Source organism: Neodiprion virginianus, chromosome 4 (genome assembly GCF_021901495.1).
Source record: "Neodiprion virginianus isolate iyNeoVirg1 chromosome 4, iyNeoVirg1.1, whole genome shotgun sequence".
In the NCBI taxonomy this organism is placed as follows: Eukaryota; Metazoa; Arthropoda; class Insecta; order Hymenoptera; family Diprionidae; genus Neodiprion; species Neodiprion virginianus.
In genome coordinates this window covers 10,299,488-10,319,648 of record NC_060880.1, presented here as the reverse complement: position 1 = coordinate 10,319,648, position 20,161 = coordinate 10,299,488, and the positions used below count along the sequence as shown (strand labels likewise).

Here is a 20,161-nt window from a genome sequence, read left to right as displayed (position 1 = left end):
AACATTCACCAGTTCTTGAAAGGGAATACTACTGGTTTGAAAACGTCACTCAATTTCTGAGACGTAGATTCCTTGCCCGACTTGAGCAATCTGTGTTTTCGACGGATGGCAGTACTTGCTTGAGCGATCTGATGTAGGACATCTTTTTGCTTGGAAATTTCAGAGATTTCCATATTGACGCAACTGAGTCTGCAACGCTACTGCGTCTCTCGTTTGAAAACGTTAGATTTTATTCCTTTTCCAGGCTAACAAAAGAATCGAAACCCCTCCTGTATCGTCCTTCGTTGAGCTCACTGTCCTTGTCGATCACCAGAAACACGTACTTCTCACCGTTCTAGCATGCAGAGCACACACTTGTAAACTCTGTGGAAGACATGTGTTTGCATGGTCGTTGTATACGTGTCTCAGATTCATATCGTCTTGTTTGAATAACACGAGGAAGTTTACGTCGTCGCGCACGAGATGCTTGGGGATACGCACGTACGTCAGACAGAGATAGAAACAGTCAACGTCGTGATGTGTACCCATGCAAAACTAGGCCCTAATATTGTCCTGCTTTTCGCACGCTACATCGTCAAATAGGATTATTGAGTTGGACCATGCTTCTCTCGATGTAATCACTTGCTCACGCTCAGTAAACGCGAAATACTCCGTATTCTCAACATTGTCCAACAATTGCTTTGACAATTGGTGTTCCGGTTGGTTCAGAGATTTTGAGTGGATGTGGATATTTTCAAATCTGATTCCGTTGGGATGGGTTATAAGGGTGAGCAACGCATAAGTTTTACCACAATTCGATGGTCCACAGGATATTGCACGTACACTATTCGGAGGTAATTCACCGTGCCGTTCGTGCCTTTTGACATTTTGCTCCGAAAGTTTGCCAAAATTCGTCACGGGAAGGTTAGTAGGTTGTTTCTCAAACCGCATCTCGGACATAACTGATCGGATTTGCTATAAATATCCCGTTTTGAAGCACTTTTCTTCAGTCAACGCACGAACATGATCGCGTACAGAGGTAAACGAAGCAGCAGGCGGCAACATCGCAGCAAGAGTCTGGAGAATAAAATCATCAACAGCCTTACAGTCGAATTGAATGTACCTGGTTATCAGTACTGTGGGCTTGGTACAAAATTAACAAAGAGACTCGCGCGGGGTGATCCGGGAATCAATCTTCTCGACGCAGGTTGCAAGGACCACGACATTGCTCACTCGCCGAATCGTGAAAATTTTGAAGTTAAAAACGAGGCTGATAGGGTCTTGAAATGGGTTCTCGCAAAGAACGCTTTGGGTGAGAAGGCAGCCGCTTGGGCAATAGCTAATACAATAAAAGTAAAATCAAGACTCGAAATGGGAATTCAAAAGTCAAAAAATGTGACCTTGAGAAAAATTATAAATGCTGCAAAACGTTCTATGGTTCAAAGCAACGATGCAAAAGTAGCTATCGAATCTGCGCTGAAGGGAGCTGAGAACGCCGTTAAAAAAGCGGGTGGTAAATGTGAAGTGCGAACACCTCGGGTCCTACCGCTACCTTCAAAAGTCAGTGGTTTTCTACCCTTTCCGATTCCTATTTTCGCTGGACTTAGTGCTACAGGCGCGTAAGCCGGTGGTGCGGCAGGTATAGCAAAAGCTGTGAACGATGCAAGTGCTGCTCAACGAGAACTGGAAGAGAGCAAACGACACAACAAAACTATGGAAGCTATTGCGTTGGGCAAAGAGTTTCATATGAAACCGTACAAAACAGGTCTTGGTCTCCATCTTTCAAAAAACTAGATGCGATGGTACCACGTCGAACGTTGACTGAATGGGACTTGTTGAAATATGCAAAAATCTTTAAGGTTCTACATTTCCGCGGTGTTTTGATGCAAAACGAAACGCCCAAAAACGGTCCACGAAAAAACGAGCCAGCTATAATCAACCTTGACGACAAAGACGGTCCGGGGGGTCCCACACTGGGTTGCATACAACTGGGTTAGTAGTGTTGAATACAATCATGAAAGGTACCAAGATTATGATACACTTGAATGCGGAAACTTGCGTCTAAAATTTGTAAGTGGTGAGCTGTATAAAAATGGTGCGTGATTCATCAAAGTCAGTCTACCACTCGCAGTCATGGATGATTCGTCAACGTTAACGATTTCGGGAACCTCTTCGATTCTCGAGGCACAATATTTCCCACCGATCGAACTTGCTCGTGATGAAAGTTATGCTCTTGGCTTCGTAGAATTGTTGAACTTTAATTAGAATCACAACGTTGATGTTGGTAACATTAAAATTTACAAAGCTGATGAAGTGATCACCATACCTACCGGCAGCTACGAGATCGAGGACATAGAGATGTATCTTTAGAACGTGCTAAGAAATACAGATATCAGGCTCGCCATCAAACCCAACAATAATACATCACGCAGCGAAATCACATGCAACCACACGATTGACTTCGGGCCGAATGATTCCATCGCTCAACTTTTGGGATTCACACCACGTGTATTGAGGGTTGATAAAACTCACGAATCAGACGTGCCTGTAACTATACTCAAGGTCAACGCTTCGCAAGTCGAGTGCAGCATTACAACGGGCCTCTACGTCAATGGACACAAAGTACACGCTATTCACGAGTTGTTCCCGACTGTCCCACCAGGATATAAGGTCGTGGAAGTACCGTCGCACGTCATTCACCTTCCGATCACTGTCAGGACCACAGATCACGTTGAGCTCCGGTTAGTAGATCAAGACAGAGACCTGGTTGATTTTCGTGGAGAAGTTAGTACTGTGAGACTACATACCAGATCGCAATAAACTATGGAAATTGTACATAACAGACTGTCAAAGAGTAGGTATATCAGTAAGTCGGCATGCCCCGATCAAGTCAGTCATCGATCGATTCTCGAACCGTTAACACTTGGAAACGTGGAGTTCCTGATAGCTCTGGGTTTGAAACTGACACCTTTTGGAAGAGGAATTTCCGACAACTAAAAATCCGATATCCGAGTTGATAAAAAAAACAATTCTCAGAACCATTAATTTTGGAATGTCGCGTAGTTGATAACGTGGGAAAGGAATGTGGGGTGGTTGATGTTACACATCAGCAGTCCTAACATGGGAAAGAAATTCGAAGTGGTTAATGTTACACATTAGCAGTCCTATCGTGGGAAAAGAATGCGGGACGGTAAGAAAGTTCTCGCCCCCGCTGCACCCCCAACCGTTGGCAGACGAGCACAACATAAAGACTTTGACCTTCGGTCGGTAAGATTGTCGGTAAAACAGCACGATTTTGACCTTCGATCGATAAGAATTGTTGGTAAGGCAATGCGATTTTTACCGTCGACCGATACAACTGTCGGTAAGGTTGCACGTTTTCAACCTCAGGTCGGTACGGCAGAGCACGTTTTATCTTACGAGAGTGGTGGTAACCTTTACGGGTTTGCGTCTGGGATGCGCTAGGTGGCTTGGTCGGTAAAGAAGATGTTGGTACTCAGAACCCGTCTTGATGTCCTACTAACAGACTACCTTTTTCAATATATTTTTTATCCAGCAGCCATTAAAAAATATTTCGTGGTGTATGTAGTGATTCCTGCAGGGATTTCAGTGTTACTTCAGCTGATAAGTCTGTTAAGGACGTCTCCTGAGCCACCATAATGCCCTTGGTGAAATCGATTAACACAAAACAAAATATTTTTTTATGGGCAGAAATATATTTAAAATGGTAGTTCAGAATTTTTCCACTAGAAACGATTACGAAAGAAGAGCAGCAGCTCTGCATCTCCGTGTCGAGGAAGCTAAATTAGATTTTGGTACACTGGCATTTCATTGTATTTTGCAACTGGTAAGAAATAAATTGATTAATAGCTAAGAAGTACTCTGACGCTGAAAACTAGAAACCATTGTTTCCCAATAAATCACTAATTCCAAGCGAATATAATGACGTTAAGATATTATATATAATATAATGTGACTAGGTGCTCTTCACGTAAGATTTAAGACTAAGATTTAATTACTGTTGGTTAAATTTTCAATAAACTGATATGATATACATTGCTTTTTGATATGGTCAATTTTTTTCTTTAAATATAGATTTTCATGCCCACCAATGCTTCCTCAGGCTAACATGTACCCGAGCTGAGAGTCTCATCGTCAGCGTGCATCGACGTTTATAAATAAATAATTCTAACACAGTTTCCATAGGACTTCCGTTCTGTAAGTTTACAGTTTCGTTAAGAATTAATTAAAAATGTTCTTCTATTTTTTGGAAATTTTAAGCAGTGTTCTCGCTTTAAAAACCGATTTTAAATATCATATTTGTTCACAGCAAATTAACTAGTTCGTTATTGCAGAATTAAGTGAATATATGTATAATAATAGTGTAAGTTAATAGCTTCAAAATGGTCTTTGGATGAAACCTCTAGAATGATTTCAACTAAAAATATGTCCGTTCGAACGGGAGTGTGTTTTCGATTTTGGCTCTTTTTCCTGAATTTCGCCCTCGTGTAACTTGGAAAATAGGGACGAAAATTTATTTCTTCATAATGTTATGACGAATTTATTTGTTCTGTAGATTCCGTTAATGAAATTATAGCGAAACCGTAAACATCGAGGTCATGAATTGTCTCACTCAACCCTTAGCGGCAACACCTCAGCAAGGCCACATAGCGGCCGCATGGAGTAACTCATTACTTACCCTACGCTGAAAAACCTAGATGTAAAAGACATATACATATATGGATGTTTTAAGACTTCCAACCGATTTTTTCATGTTTATTGAGGAGTTCTTCAACATTTCTAATGATTTTCATCACACTTGTCTACTACCCACAGATGTCGTTACTTGTATCAATTTCAAAGGTTTTAGACCTCTAATTTCACTTCTTTTGAGCCTGGGTTAACTAGTTACCCCGTGTGGCCGCTAAGGGTTAAGGTAGAAAGACTCATATGTATTGTAACGTGGCGTTTTAGCGCCACCCGTCACAAGAGCACAAAACTGAAAGAAACCTCCGGAAAACGCGTCTCTAGCGGGGTACTCCAACGGAACTCAATACAAAATATACAATAACTATCAGTGACTAACGCTTTTTTTGAAAATTCTGTACTTCGCGCTCCCGCGCAAGCAAACAAGGTACTAGGACGACGATTCCGACCACCGAGGGATCAACAGCTACCGATAATTACCGTTCCCGGCTCTCGATGACTTCGTCTACCGACGCGACGGTCTAATAAGACTACACTGGCTACCGTGGTGTGTTTCTGAAACACCTGGGCGAGCATCCATCCGAACTTCTCGTACCACCTCGACTGCCGGCGTTCAGGGATGTAAAGTTCTCCCGACAGCCGAGGGACCAACTTCTCAACGAGAAATGAGTCGCCCGCTTTCCCGGATGCCGTAAGGATGGTATACAAGCGAGACCGTAGCCTGCCATCTTCCGATTTACCGGCTAGGGGCCGGACCGACCCCTAAAGTACTACGTCCAGTTTGATAAAGCCCTCGTTCCGAGGATCGACGCAGCCTTCCTATCAGTAGGGACTGTTAAATAACGGAACCATAATCCACGACTTAGAATTGCATTAAGCCGCCGTGTGACTGTATGGTCTCCTTTAGGAAAGAAGTTCGTGACCAGGAGGTAGATTGAAGATGAAGGATTCGTCGAAATTCCGGTCAGGAAGAAGAAGAATTTAATATTTCACACTTCCGTCCGAAATGCTGTACTACTAACAACACCTAAGCATGTACTGGTCGTCATTTTTTATTTTATTCCTGAGGATGGTCGGCAGGGCCCGGCCGAAACGTCGACTTTTTATATTCAAGTCTTACAAATATTAAATTCTTCTTCTTCCTGACCGGAATTTCGACGAATCCTTCATCTGTATGGTCTCCTTGATATATCGTGGGTAACTGGCCACTGCCAATACGACGAAACCGGTGGAAGCGAACATACGAGTTACAGTCAGCCGTAACCTTCCACTCGGTAACTTCGACCGGGAGGCATCCTGCGTCATGCCTCTGTCAAAAGGATCCCCAATGATAGGCAATCTGGACAGTAGGAAGCAACTATTTTAAATTTGTACTAGTTGGTGTCAACGATCAAATCACGGGCAGCACATTACGCAGCATCTAGAGGCAAACTTCGAAAACGTACGACCAAGACGTAACCGATATTCGCCATAGAAGAATGACCTAATTATGGTGGGGAACAAACGACCGATCGAAAGAAAGGAGGATCGCCTGACGACAGTGGCGAGATCGATGAGCCGAACTCCGATCTCCGTCTATCTACGCTCGACCCGCCAGGACACATCTTCGTTTCTTCCTTGCTCGTTACGCTTCCTTCGGTTAATTTTGCTCCCTTCTTCCTGATTAAGCTACCATCGTTCCATAGTTTGTTCTATCGCTACCGTTTATCCACCACCCTATATCGTTTTGCACTATCGTTAGCTTCTTCCTTTCGTCTAAATTATATTATCTTCCTTCCTCCTTCCCTTTTCTTTTGCTTTCAATAAGTTTTATTTTAGGTAAATTCAATGCTGTGTGCCTGATGTCTAAGGTAAGACTTCTATCTTTGTATTGTATCGTTACGAAGTTGCTCACAATTTCTATTTTCGTTCTTATCCTGTTTATCCTTCTTGGTTGCATCGTGTGATGCCAGTTTTGTGTGAATCATGGTCCACGGCTTAGAGTTGCATTGAGCCACCGTGTGACTACATGGTTTCAATAATTAATGAATTCCGTGTCTTTGTGCGACCTCGTAACTACCGAATAAGTAATTTTTTCGTATTTGTGAACTTTTCTGATTATCTGTAAATTTCTATTAGTCCGCTTCTGTAATTTCTATCGTATCTATAAGATAGCTCAACTATCTTTACTTTGCTTTCTTATTAATTTATGTGCTAGTAGTGCTTATTATATTTTATTCTTTGTGTCGCCTGTTATATTTTATTTATATTTTGCCTATTATATCGTAAATCGAGTTCCTTGGAGTATACCCGAGCATAGATTTAGCCACTAAATACTACCGTACTTTTCCTATTGCTATTGGCAATCCTGTATTGTTTTGACTTTCTATTCTTTTCCTTGTATTTTTCTGCAGTACCGTATTTCTTTGTTGATTTAAGTTTTGCGTATTATCCCTGATTTTATTTTAACAAGATGTATTTAGTGTGTTTCTCCATTTTGTAAGCCCTTCTCTGAATTTCTCACTATCTAATAATTTTGTATTTTCTCGAAAGTTATATTTCAAGATTTCTTTGTGTAATTTCTCGAATTTCGAAATATTATAACGCATTAATTCTATCGTCTATGAATAATCCTCTCGTAAATTGTCTCACGTACTTTACAGTCAGTCATATTCTCTCGTCTAAACTACCGATTTCGTAAATTCTTAATAAATTTCAATCTTTCTTATTAGTTAAAATTTATAGTAACGTCTTATTCTTTGTTATTATCTCCCGAGCTATCGTCATTTTGCTATCTATCGATTTGCAATAAAGCTCTCTCTCTCGCTTTAAATTAACAGAATAATAATTCACGTAGCTTCGTTCTTTGGAAATTGCGTAAAATCTTTAAGTAAATTCTTACATTATATCGCTTCTCCCGACCTACGATCAGTTCTCTCTGTTAACTATCGTCTCTCGTTTTAAAGCTACCGTTGAATTCTATTCTGTCAAAATTTCTGTGGACTATTATTGTCTGATTTATTAACTAACGTTATCGTTGCCATCTAACTTGACTGACTTGAATGTGTAAACTTTATCGACAATATAATCGACTGATTGACGTGTTACTTTTTCCTGGCCTGAGTTTATCCTTTATTTCTTTAATTCTATATTCATCGTTAGCTGCCTTGAATACCGCTACCGCTACTCTCACCAGTTCGTGTGAGTACTTGAGCCCAGCCAACCGTACAACGGGTTCTCTAGTTGTTTTTCGTATTGTTTTGTATTGTTGTTTGAAATGCGACGCTAAAGCGTCTGGCGCCCAACGTATATTATTTTGTTATAGCTTAGTAGTTCAGAATAATTAGAGAATCGCGCCAACGTGTCAACGGTTCAACGGTGAGTCCTCATCTGATTGTGAGGGTAACAGAAATTAGTGCTACAATGTATAATTAGATATACTATAAAAACACATTATATAAATGACACGATTGGATATGTAAAATTCGTTTACAGAAATGCAATTTTTAGAATGATTTTTGTGTGGAAAAGAATCTGCAGAACATCTTCTGTAGAACATTTACTTTGTTGAACTGAATGTGTAGAATTGGACCTATCTCAGTATTCCATCCACGTCTCTGATTATCACTTGGTTGCAACTTACAATATTTTAGATAGATCAACTGACGTATGTATTCATTTGTAGAATTATTGTCGGATTATCCTATTTTAACCAGATTTGTCTGTTCGGAACAAAACCAACAGCATTGGAATACTACTGACACTTGTAAGGAGGGTATCTCGAAGGTAGAAATTCTGGATCACAGGTATTACTGAAACTTCTAGTTTTTCTTTTTCCAAAAATAGGAGCTTCTGATGTGTAGTTTCATTCATCGAGCCTCTCTTCACTTCGATCAAGATCGATTATATAGTAACAGTTGACGGAGTGGAATGCCCCAATGAACAAAACCTGTTGTTATTGTTGCCTGAAATATTAATTTTCATTATCCTCTCATGAAGTTGCGATGGCAGGTCCTCATAGATTCTAGTATAAACGGATATATCATTATTTCGCACGTGGTATTGACTTATATTATTACATAGTAAAGTATAAACTGCGAATATCCGACAACCTGATGAACCGAAAATCGGAGGAGGGCAAGCCCAATGGGTTGAAATACACATTAGTAGCTCAATATTTCGGGCCAGAGAAACCCCCGTAGAAGTTTCAGTTGAATCTGTAGTTCGGAAGTCTGATACTCTCCTTGTAAGTGAATCATATTAACTTTGGTATGATTTCAATCTACTATAAATTACTCTATTGAAATGCTTTACAAACAGTCAAATATTAATAGCTATTATTACGGATGAATAGTACCAACTTGAATTCTTCATACTTGAATGAGAGTTGAGGACATACAGGTAACGTGTACTCTGTAGTTGCCGCATCAGCAGACTGCCTCGCACATATATTAGTAGGTATGTAAAATATTTTTAGCTATTACATGAAATACTTTCAACTGAAATTAACAAATGCATACTATGAACAGTTGGTCGGATAAAATCATACCTAAAAATCAATGCTCACACTGTTAACAATGTAAATACCGCGGCCACGAGAACTCGCTTTAGGCTTCACAATCCAAGGGCCGCGATACCTGAAATGCGCGGTTAATAACTCCCTCGATTCGCTGGGCAAGAGAAAGGTTTGTGGGATGAAATCTAAGTTCCTCGCACCTTTGCTCCTCTGCATTGCCTCGATATTTTTATAAAGACGGTCCTTTCGCGTGATTTCGTAAGATCTGAAAAATGATAATCTATGTAATAATTTATGTCATTTAAATCTCGTGATTTCGTCAATTGAATATATATATTTTTTTAAATTTACTATCACAATAATACAAAACAATATCTATCACGCCGAAAGACTTATCTGAGAAACGTAAGGTTTAGGAGTATACCTCGGTGTTAGCAATATTTATTAATATTGAAAATTTATTTATTTTACCTTGGAAAGTGATTTACTTTTTGGTGCGGTGTCAGATTACGAAGAACATCTGGCTTTGGATGATTGCCCATCCATAAAATGTTGAAATTTTGGTCAGTCATAGAAACCTGAAATGAATGTAGTAAATCAAATTTCAGAAAAATTCAACTTAAAATTGAAATACTAAGGAATTTGTAGAATTTGTTGTCTGAGCAATTACTTGAGGGTCGTTTATTCGCGAGTGACAAGCAATACAGTGCGACTGGGTTCAACTTCGCTTTTACGTTTAAGAACAACCGGGAAGAGGATTCTTGATTGAGATATTGAAAGTGAATATGGGTTTCATAGGTGAAATAGCACTTGGTAATTTATTGACCATAAATGGATGTATACGCGGTGACGAATAATTAGATAGTTGCAAAAAGAAATGCATAAATCGAGAGGTAAAGACGACAAATACAATTTGGAAGGTACGTGGGAAGTGTCTTGGGGTGAGCAAAACGAAGCGTGAGTGAGTGCAGAACGCAAAGTGCATGATCAGAGTTCTAGGAACGAGCGGCGATAAGGTGTGTACAGTTTGTGCGAAGGATTGTTTAGTCTGGCGTAATGAAGAAGCTCTAATAAAAGAGAGAGACGAAGAATGAGTGTGAATGCGAAATGGTGATGGTCACGTAACACCTTGTCTGCAGATATTTCAAATACTCCGCATATTAACTATATCTTCATACGTTAACGTTTCATTTTTTTAGCAACAAATAAAACATTACTATCTTAGCAAACACTATAGCTTATTAATGAAATAATGCAACATGAGATAATGCTATAACAATACAATCGCGCAGTTCGAAAAGATGAAATTTCGCTCAGCAAGCTTCATTATTGACAACGGAACTACATGAATAAACAAATAATTAGTCGATAAAACACGTTTACACTGACGGGACAATGTCGTGCAATAGGCAGCAGATCATAATAGGAATTTAAAAATACAAATAAAAAATAAAAAATCCCAGTTTTCAATTGAAACGTTAAGAAAATTTAACCTCTGAGGATTACGATCATCAACGGTACAACTTACAAGATTCGAAATAAAACATTCATATAATAACACTAAAATTTGTCTTCAACGATAGCAGAAAAGTATAAATCTGCTAACAAATACAAGTGAATAAATTTTCTTATCATAAATAATCTATCATTTAAAAGCATTAACGGTAAAAAAAAAAATTTTGCAAGTAATGGTGGTATTATAAAATCACGATAAGAATGCGAATAAGTTAAGCCCCTGATTCCGCACCGGATCATTTTGACCCAGAAATTTACTTCTACCTAAATTAATTCACAGGGTGCATTAGTTTCTAGGTCAAACGTTCTACATATGATGTTAAAGGCACATCCCCCTTCTAGAAGTATAACCCCAGTCCCAGTCCACACTCGCTTCGGTTTGCATGCGGCAGTGACGAAAATCAGATGTAGAATCAAATTGAGCCAGGCGAATTACGAATGAAATATCGTCGTAACAATTTCGAGGTCTTCTATTTTTAATGGTCCAAGTAAGTATTTATAAGACCAAACTATAAATTTGATTTTTCTTATCAATTATCTAATGAGTTCTGCATATAGAATAGTACAGATTTTCGCTCTCAGAACTTGAGAAGTAGGATAGATGTATCATTTCGTCCCCTTGAGGCCCTATTTGATCATCCGTTAATGCGTTTGTTACACCCCTGGGTGTACAACCAGGATACTTTTCCCCAAAATACGATACTTGGCGAAAACTCCACGAGACCGCTCGAGTAAGTGACGAAAACCAGATGGCTTGGAAGTCCCTAAAACCGAGGTGCCCAATGTTTTGGGGCACACAATTTTTCTATCTTTAGCCAAAGCAATTATTTTGAGCAAAATGGAGTTAGAAGGCTAAAATTTGGTATTGGTCAATCATTCATCAATAGAAAATAGAAGGTTACTTGCAGAATCCATTCCGAGCGGGGGCACTTTTGGCATGCTTACCCGGCTATGCCCTTTATCGATTCTTTCGAACCGCACCTTTCAAAATTTTTTTTACAACTTCCAAATCCATCATTTTCGGGAAAAACTCATAAATGACCCAATTTAATTTTTTGAAAATCAGTTGCTCGATATATGTTGTAATTTTATGTATCTATTTATATTCTCAAGTCATTCATGAGATATGCGAATTGGAAACATACACTTTTTCAAATTATTGACACGAATATCTCGAATTTCTGTAGAACCGTATCCGCTTTCGACTTCGAATTCGCGTGGCCAGGCGTAGTCAGGCTAGAGTAGACGACTACATATTTTTTCTCCGACAATTTTTGTTCAAAAAATATGAAAAAGAATAATTTTCCAGACACTTTGAAGCAGTTAAAATTGTAAACATGACCTATAAATTCACATAAATGGGCTTGAGATTTGATTATACAGCATGCGTGATCACAAAGCTTACGATTTATACCGACAGAATGCGCATCGCTGCTCGGTGATATCGTGATTACAACGTTAAGCATTTTCAGACACAGCAAAGGTGTATCCAGCAGAACGGGTAAAGGTAGCTTAATACTTTTTCTACCAAAAGTATAAGCTTTCTGCATAAATAACATTAGTTAGATTGGTATAACCTATACATAATCTGATTAAACTAAGTTATTGTAAACGAAGGATTTGTGTCATATTTATTTCACTAGTGTTCATAATATACTATAACGATATTCTTGAATACACCTTTTTTCAGATCTTTCTATGCCGAGATTATAAACGATGCTATCTATACCTAGCTGTGCTTCAATTTATATCACAGAATCGTATAATACATCGTGTATTATATTAATTCACGGGTAGTAGTTTGAAAAATATCTATAAATTATGAGGTCTCGTTTTCGGTTCGGAGCAGAACAGAACCGAGAAAAAGTAAGAAATTAAAAATTTCGATATTTGTTATTGGCGCACCATTAAATTTTTTTTTAAATCACAAGCTTCCTCTGGGAAATTTCAAAATCTATCGATTTGTAGTACATGTATAGTGGTGCACAATTCATAAACGCTCAAAAATGCCAGTTAAAAGTTTGAAAATGCTCTCGAAGCTCGTCTTTGAAGTCAAAACATTTAAAACTCATAAAATCCAATGTATTTTTTGCAACAGTGTGCGTAAAATTCAATTTTACACCTCCATATTCGGGGTGTAAAATACTACTTTTTTCAACACTGTGCGTAAAAATCAATTTTACACCTTGCGGTCGTAAAATATAAAATTCGTTTTTTTACGTTCAAACATCTTAATGATACAAAGGAAAGAAAATTAGAGGGCCCTAAAATGCGGGCGTAAAATAATAACTGAAATTTCTAACGCCTGCATTTGAAAATTAAGTTCATAATGGATTAGACACTTCAAATCTGAATCTGAAACATACACCAATAACAAAACTTTTCATCGGTTACCGCAACGGCAAGTGCTGCAATCAACCATTGGGGAAGAATTTAATCGGTGGTATGCCGAAAAAAATTGCCACATGGTTAGAGTTAGAAAATCCTGAATTGTATACAGGATACAGTTTTAGGCGTTCTTCGGCCACTCTGCTCGTAGATTCGGGAGCTGACATCACGACGTTGAAAAGACATGGTGGATGGAAATCCACGCAAGTAGCCGAAGGGTACATCGAAAATTCCGTGAATAACAAAAGAAAAATTGGAAAACAACTAACAGATGCGATTGATGAAGACTCTGATGAAAGTTCCAAGAAAAAATCAAGAAAACAAACTACCGTTATAACAGTTACCAAAAAAACGGTCCAAATAAAAGATTAATACAAGCATCGAATTATGTTTTAACGTTTATGTAATTATGTTCGACTATAAGTCAAATAAATTTGTTAATTTTCATAATTTTTATACTTTGATTGTTAATTGTCAAAAGATTATTTGACATGGATTTGTTAATTTTTATAATTTGATTGTTAATCGACAAAAGATTATTAAACATAAATTTAATAATTTTGTAAACCATCCGATTTATAAACAAAAGTTCTGAAAACAGTATTATGATAAGATTCATTAATGTATCGATGTGATAAATGTTCAGAATGAAAAATGAATTACGTTTTTTGAACTAAAAAACTTGAACTGAAATATTTTACTTTGAGAGGGATTTCGCCCCCCTCGACCCCCCGGCGGGGGCTTCGCCCCTAGACCCCACCGCGCTGCACAGTGCTCTGTCAAAGGTCGGCTTTTCCAAGATCTTTGGACACGGGGACTACATTACTGATATTTGACCGAATTTTCCGCACACTGTTGTAAAAAATATCGTATGCACCACGGGCGTACGATTTACCCCCTCGTGTGATCGGCGCAGCCCTCGGGCCGGCTTTGCCGGCCCTCGCGCGCGGCGATCAGCAGTCAGGTGTAAAACCGTCATTTACGCCCTAGGCACATAATATACTATTATTGTGATATTCAATTTCGTTGTTAGCTCATGTAAATCCGATGTCAGGATCTCGAGAAATTTCAGAAAAACAAGTAAACACAGTTTTTGAGGTCAGGATTAGAAGTGACTTAGAAACCTAAAATTCGAGAAAATTTGCTTTTATTATGACAACTGGGATGCATTAGGGCCAGGCCGATTTCTAGATAGGGCTTGATATTTCATATGAATAATTCAGAACATGGATTCAACAATATGAACACACACACACACGCACGCACGCACGCACGCACGCACGCACGCACGCACGCACGCACGCACGCACGCACACACACACACACACACACACACACACACACACACACACACACACACACACACACACACACACACACACACACACAAATTAAAAAAAACACATAAATATAATAAAGGAAGCAAATAGAATAAATAAAATAAATAAAATAAATAAAATAAATAAAATAAATAAAATAAATCAAATAAATAAAATAAATAAAATAAATAAAATAAATAAAATAAACAAAATAAACAAAATAAATAAATAAATGGATAGAAAGAGAGAGAGAAAGAGAGAGGGGCAGGGAGGGAATGATGCTGAACACTAAAAATTGAAACAAATCGAAAAACTTCGTTAACATACTAATCAAATGTGATAATCATTACGGAAATGAATCGGCATTCGCAGCATCATAAGAGGATTGGTGTAGCACTATGTATATTCTAAAAAGTACACACAAAAGTAGAAACTCGTTGAATTCTTCGGGTTTGCGAATAAACACCTTTTTTCACTACTCACTGTGTCAAACACCTGTTTCTGCACGAGAGAATTTTCAAAATGCTAGACAAGTTTCGAACAGCTATTCGGATTTGTATGAAAGGAGACACGCTCAACCTCCACCGAGCAAAAACCAATCAGCCAATCGTTCATGGTGTGTACGCCTCGTGACATACAGGCAAAAATGTAACGCAACAACAGTATAAGCTGGGAAAATTTTCTCAAGAGATCGCTACCTGCTTTTTTGATGATCAATTTTTTCCCATCACATGCCCCACGCTGATGAGGGTTGGGGTATGCAGGCTCAGACTCGTTTGTCATAAAATTTTTTTATTCTTTGATGGCTGCGGTGGTCCACCACTGCAGCCCTCCACCCAGTCACCACTGCGCGCTGCCCACTACCTGCTTTTTCGTTGACCGATTTTTTTCCCCATCACATGACCCAACGGTGGTTGGGGGTGTGCAGGTTTTTGATTTTTGCTTAGCCACATGAACAGCCATATTGATCAATTTCACAACCTCTCCCCACTCACAATCCTGGATCGGTAAACACACCGGCTTGCAACCCGATGCATGCACATTTTTTACACGTAAACTGTGAATCGTTTCATCAATAATAATGATAATAACAACAATAATAATAATAATAATAACAATAACAACAACAACAGCAGCAGCAATAATTGAATCTCCGTACATGCATAGATAATGATCTGGCAAAAATACCGAGTCAATCAAACGATACTAGACGAGCACAAGATCAAAATCAAGACGTGGAAATGCAAACAATAAACGGTATTACGAATAGCACAAACGTTTTAGTAAATCAAAATACCATTAAAAATTTCTCAGAAGAATCCCCGTACAAAAAGATCACGACACAACATCGAACCAAATTTTATCAACGTTATGTAACCAAGATAAACGACGCTATGCTTAAAAAAATTCACTGCTAAACATGAAAATAATCTATAACTAACTTACAAGTTATTTGGAGAGGGAATGAGTTCTAATTCATAGACACAATCAAATATGATATATGTATAACGGGTCGATATATAAACATTTGTTTTTATTTTTAAATATTTAAAAAATGAGGTATTGGGGGAGATGTTTAGTAATTCGGGTGGTAAACCGCCCACAATGCCTCCGGCGCGTGCCACGCCGGGTGATCCCAATCCTCGAAGGGGCAGTGTTGCCCCCACCACCCATCGATCAGCCATCTAATGGTGAAGAAGTCTATGAAATCGTTACCCTGCCATCGATAGTCGTCAGCTATCTTCTCCCAGCAATCAACGTATTCATGGGGAAAACATCGTTGCCAGTCATCAAACTGAACTGGGTCTGGTTATTGCAGAATTTACGCGTTGTATGTTTATCTGCATCATTCAAATATGTGGAAAGTTTATGGAAAGGATGCTGCTAGCCATAAAAATCAAAACGAATCGATGAATCTCAAGCACATTATTGTTCCATCAACGCATTCGTGAATGAGATTTATTTTTCCTTATTTATTGGCAGCAGCGTAATTTTATGGGGAAAAGTTGATCCTAGGGATTTTAATAAAAATTGCGTATCCAATAGGGTTGATGAATTGTGTAAAACTGATGGAATTCTGAATGGTGATAATGTTTATAACGGCCAGGAATATGAATATTTTTACATACGTTAATTCTAAATTAATCTGTCCTGAAAGACATGTCAGAAATCAAATTATTGCTTTACATAATGTCATCGTACTACAACAATGCGAATTGGAAAATGTTGTGATGCATATCGCACTCTCGACAGCTACGCTAGAATCTACTGAATTTGTATTTTCAAACATGAATAAGCCCGGTTACATTACCTATATTGCATGAGAAGTAGTACTAATAACAAAATGAGAACCAGTAGACGACAGAACAAGTAAAATGAGCGAATGTTACCAAGAGCTTCCCCGTCTATAGAGGAAAGGAAAGTCTTTTCATGTTACCGGGAAACCTGCAAAAGATTAAGTTATATTAGGTTGGCTAGGTTGTACAGTCTCGAGTTGGGATGGGTTATATTAGGTTGGGTTGTAGTGTCTTGGGTCAAGTTAGGTTATGTTAAGTTGGAGTAGCCTTGACGTAGGTTAGGTTGTAGAAACCTCGAGGCCGTCTCGCCAACCGCGAATTGCTCAAGAATCATTGAACTATCGAAGCTAGCGATCAAGCTTGATCGAATAAATCATTTCAGAAAGTATTTTATCGGTTTAGGTTAGGTTGGACAGTCTTGGATTAGGATAGGTTATATTAGCTTGGGTTGGTGTCTTGGGTCAAGTTAGGTTACGTTAGGTCAAGTCCTACCGTCTTAGGTCAGGTTAGCTTTTGCTCCGCTGGGTTAGGTCGGGTTAGAGCTATGGATGATATAGGCAAGGAGGACGATCTCCGCGTACAGAAAGTGTCCGTAAAGCCGAGGCAAAAAAATTGAAATCGCGTCGCTGCGTGAAAAATTTTATCCATTTTTCAAACTTCACTGTGTTGACGAGTTATAAAAGTACATAGTTAGAAAAGAAAAAAATGGTTCTCGAATTAGAGAAGATTTCTGTAAGTACCAAGTTTCATGATCTTGCTCATTATAATTGTTTTTATCGTAACATGTTTAAGAGTTTTTGAATCGTTTAATTATTTGTGTTTATATGTGCAAAGAAAAAGTATTCAAGTTTTGGGAATTCTTCATTTTGATTTATTGTTCATTGTTCATGATAGTGTTCTGCGGTACATGGTTTTCGCTCTTTTTATTCGAAGTGTTTGTGTAGCATTTTAATTCAAATTTGGTTGTTCATCCTTGTTCACAGTATCTGCTGAGGACTCTGGAGTCCCTAGGGTGGGTCAGTATAAACGATTTTAAGAAACGCCGCCAAGGTGGGGTGGAAATTCCTAGCGAAATTGCATATTTTTGAGGGCTAGCTGACGACTGCCGATGGCAGGGTGACGATTTCATAGACTTCTTCGGCATTAGAAGGTTGATCGATGGGTGGTGTGGGCAACGCTGCCCCTTCGAGGATTGGGATCACCCGGCGTGGCACGCGCCGGAGGCATTGTGGGCGGTTTACCACCCGAATTACTAAACATCTCCCCCAATACCTCATTTTTTTAATATTTTAAAATAAAAACAAAGGGTTATATATCGACCCGTTATACATATATCATATTTGATTGTGTCTATGAATTAGAACTCATTCCCTCTCCAAATAACTTGTAAGTTAGTTATAGATTATTTTCAGGTTTAGCTGTGAATTTTTGTAAGCATAGCGTCGTTTATCTTGGTTACATAACGTTGGTAAAATTTGGTTCGATGTTGTGTCGTGATCTTTTTGTTCGGGGATTCTTCTGAGAAATTTTTAATGGTATTTTGATTGACTAAAACGTTTGTGCTATTCGTAATACCGTTTATTGTTTGCATTTCCACGTCTTGATTTTGATCTTGTGCTCGTCTTGTATCGTTTGATTGACTCGGTATTTTTGCCAGATCATTATCTATGCATGTACGGAGATTCAATTATTGCTGCTGTTCTTGTTGTTGTTATCGTTATTATTATTATTATTATTATTATTGTTATTATCATTATTATTGCTGATGATATGTTACACCTGTATGCATAAGGGAGGAGAATGTGGAGATATTTTGTACAATTGAATATTTTATTGTAATTCTTAGACGATTCACAGTTTACGTGTAACAAATGTGCATGCATCGGGTTGCAAGCCGGTGTGTTTACCGATCCAGGATTGTGAGTGGGGAGAGGTTGTGAAATTGATCAATATGGCTGTTCATGTGGCTAAGCAAAAATCAAAAACCTGCACACCCCCAACCACCGTTGGGTCATGTGATGGGGAAAAAAATCGGTCAACGAAAAGCAGGTAGCGAGCAGTGTTTGGCGTGAGAAAAATCTTGTCTTGTCGACTCTTGACCGGATGCTTTGTGCACATACAGTTTTGGGGTTTATGACTCTTTATAGCGAACAAGTCCGAGCCTGCACACCCCCAACCATATTAGCATGGAGCATGTGATGGGAAAAAATTGATCATCAAAAAAGCAGGTAGCGATCTCTTGAGAAAATTTTCCCGGCTTATACTGTTGTCGCGTTGCATTTTTGCCTGTATGTCACGAGGCGTACACCCCATGAACGATTGGCTAATTGGTTTTAGCTTGGTGGAGGGTGAGCGTGTCTCTTTTCATACAAATCCGAATAGCTGTTTGAAACTTCTGTAGCATTTTGAAAAATCTCTCGTGCAGAAACAGGTGTTTGACAAAGTGAGTCGTGAAAAAAGGAGTTCATTCGAAAACCCGAAGACTTCAACGAGTTTCTACTTTTGTGTGTACTTTATAGAATGTGTATAGTGTTACACCAATCCTCTTACGATACTGCGAATGCCGATTCAATTTCCGTAATGATTATCACATTTGATTAGTATGATAACGAAGTTTTTCGATTTGTTTCAATTTTTCAGTATTCAGCATCATTCCCTCCCTTCCTCTCTCTCTTGAACTTGGTGCTTGGTGAACAACGTGTACCTGTTATCGCTCGTCACATTTTCTGGCCGTTTTTTGAGTTTATCTTAGTGAGTTCGGTCTGTCTAGTATTGGTCGGTTCGCGCTGTGCCGGCTCTTAAGTGGTATAAAACTCTTTGCGCCTTGTAGTGCGGCTATTAAATAATTGAAACTTACAGTGCATTATAACCCGTTAAAATTTCACGGACGGTTAGACTTTGTCGTTTCTTTCTGGAGCTGTCAGTGTCAGTGTCAGACTAGTGAGGTTGAACGCAGCCTTTGTTGACTGTTGACTGTTTTGGGATTACCTTCGTGTTATCTATGAACATCTATTTATACCAATCTGTGATACCGACTTGCTGATAGTGTGGCTCCTCCAAACTGTGCTTTGTGCTACGCTTCTATAGATGTCCCTGGTAGTGCTATTACCACAGGCGACAAATGTAAACATTCATTTCATGCTATCTGTCTCAAAATACGGTTTCAAGTCGAAACTAGCAGGGCTGCGACAGATCGTGTTCGTAGCTGCTGCCCTATTTGTACGAGAGATGAGACAACCGCTATTGGACCAGAAATTCAAAAAATTTCAACTTCACTCGTGACTACGAACACTTGCCTTGGTGCGTTTGAAGCCACAGCGGCCAAGGTCAGCACGCTCGTAACGGTTGTCTAGAATCTTCAAGGAAAATTTGACAGCATGCTAGCCGATAATATAGCTCTCAAATCAGGTCTCGAAACTGTCAATGCCACCGTAACAGAGGTAAAGAAAGATGTTGATTCG

The 20,161-nt window shown here is 38.8% G+C and overlaps 1 protein-coding gene across 4 annotated transcripts in view; it reads right to left on the bottom strand.

Moving 5' to 3' along the window:
• Window positions 1-20,161, bottom strand: part of LOC124303326 (tubulin polyglutamylase TTLL5) — a 282,756-nt gene that overhangs the window by 110,440 nt on the left and 152,155 nt on the right. For all 4 annotated transcript variants that reach the window (XM_046760409.1, XM_046760407.1, XM_046760408.1 and 1 more), the window contains exons 5-6: window positions 9,653-9,759; window positions 9,233-9,446 (exon numbers count right to left, since the gene is read on the bottom strand). In XM_046760409.1, coding sequence (XP_046616365.1) covers window positions 9,233-9,446; window positions 9,653-9,759 — 321 coding nt within the window. The remainder of the gene's footprint in view (window positions 1-9,232; window positions 9,447-9,652; window positions 9,760-20,161) is intronic.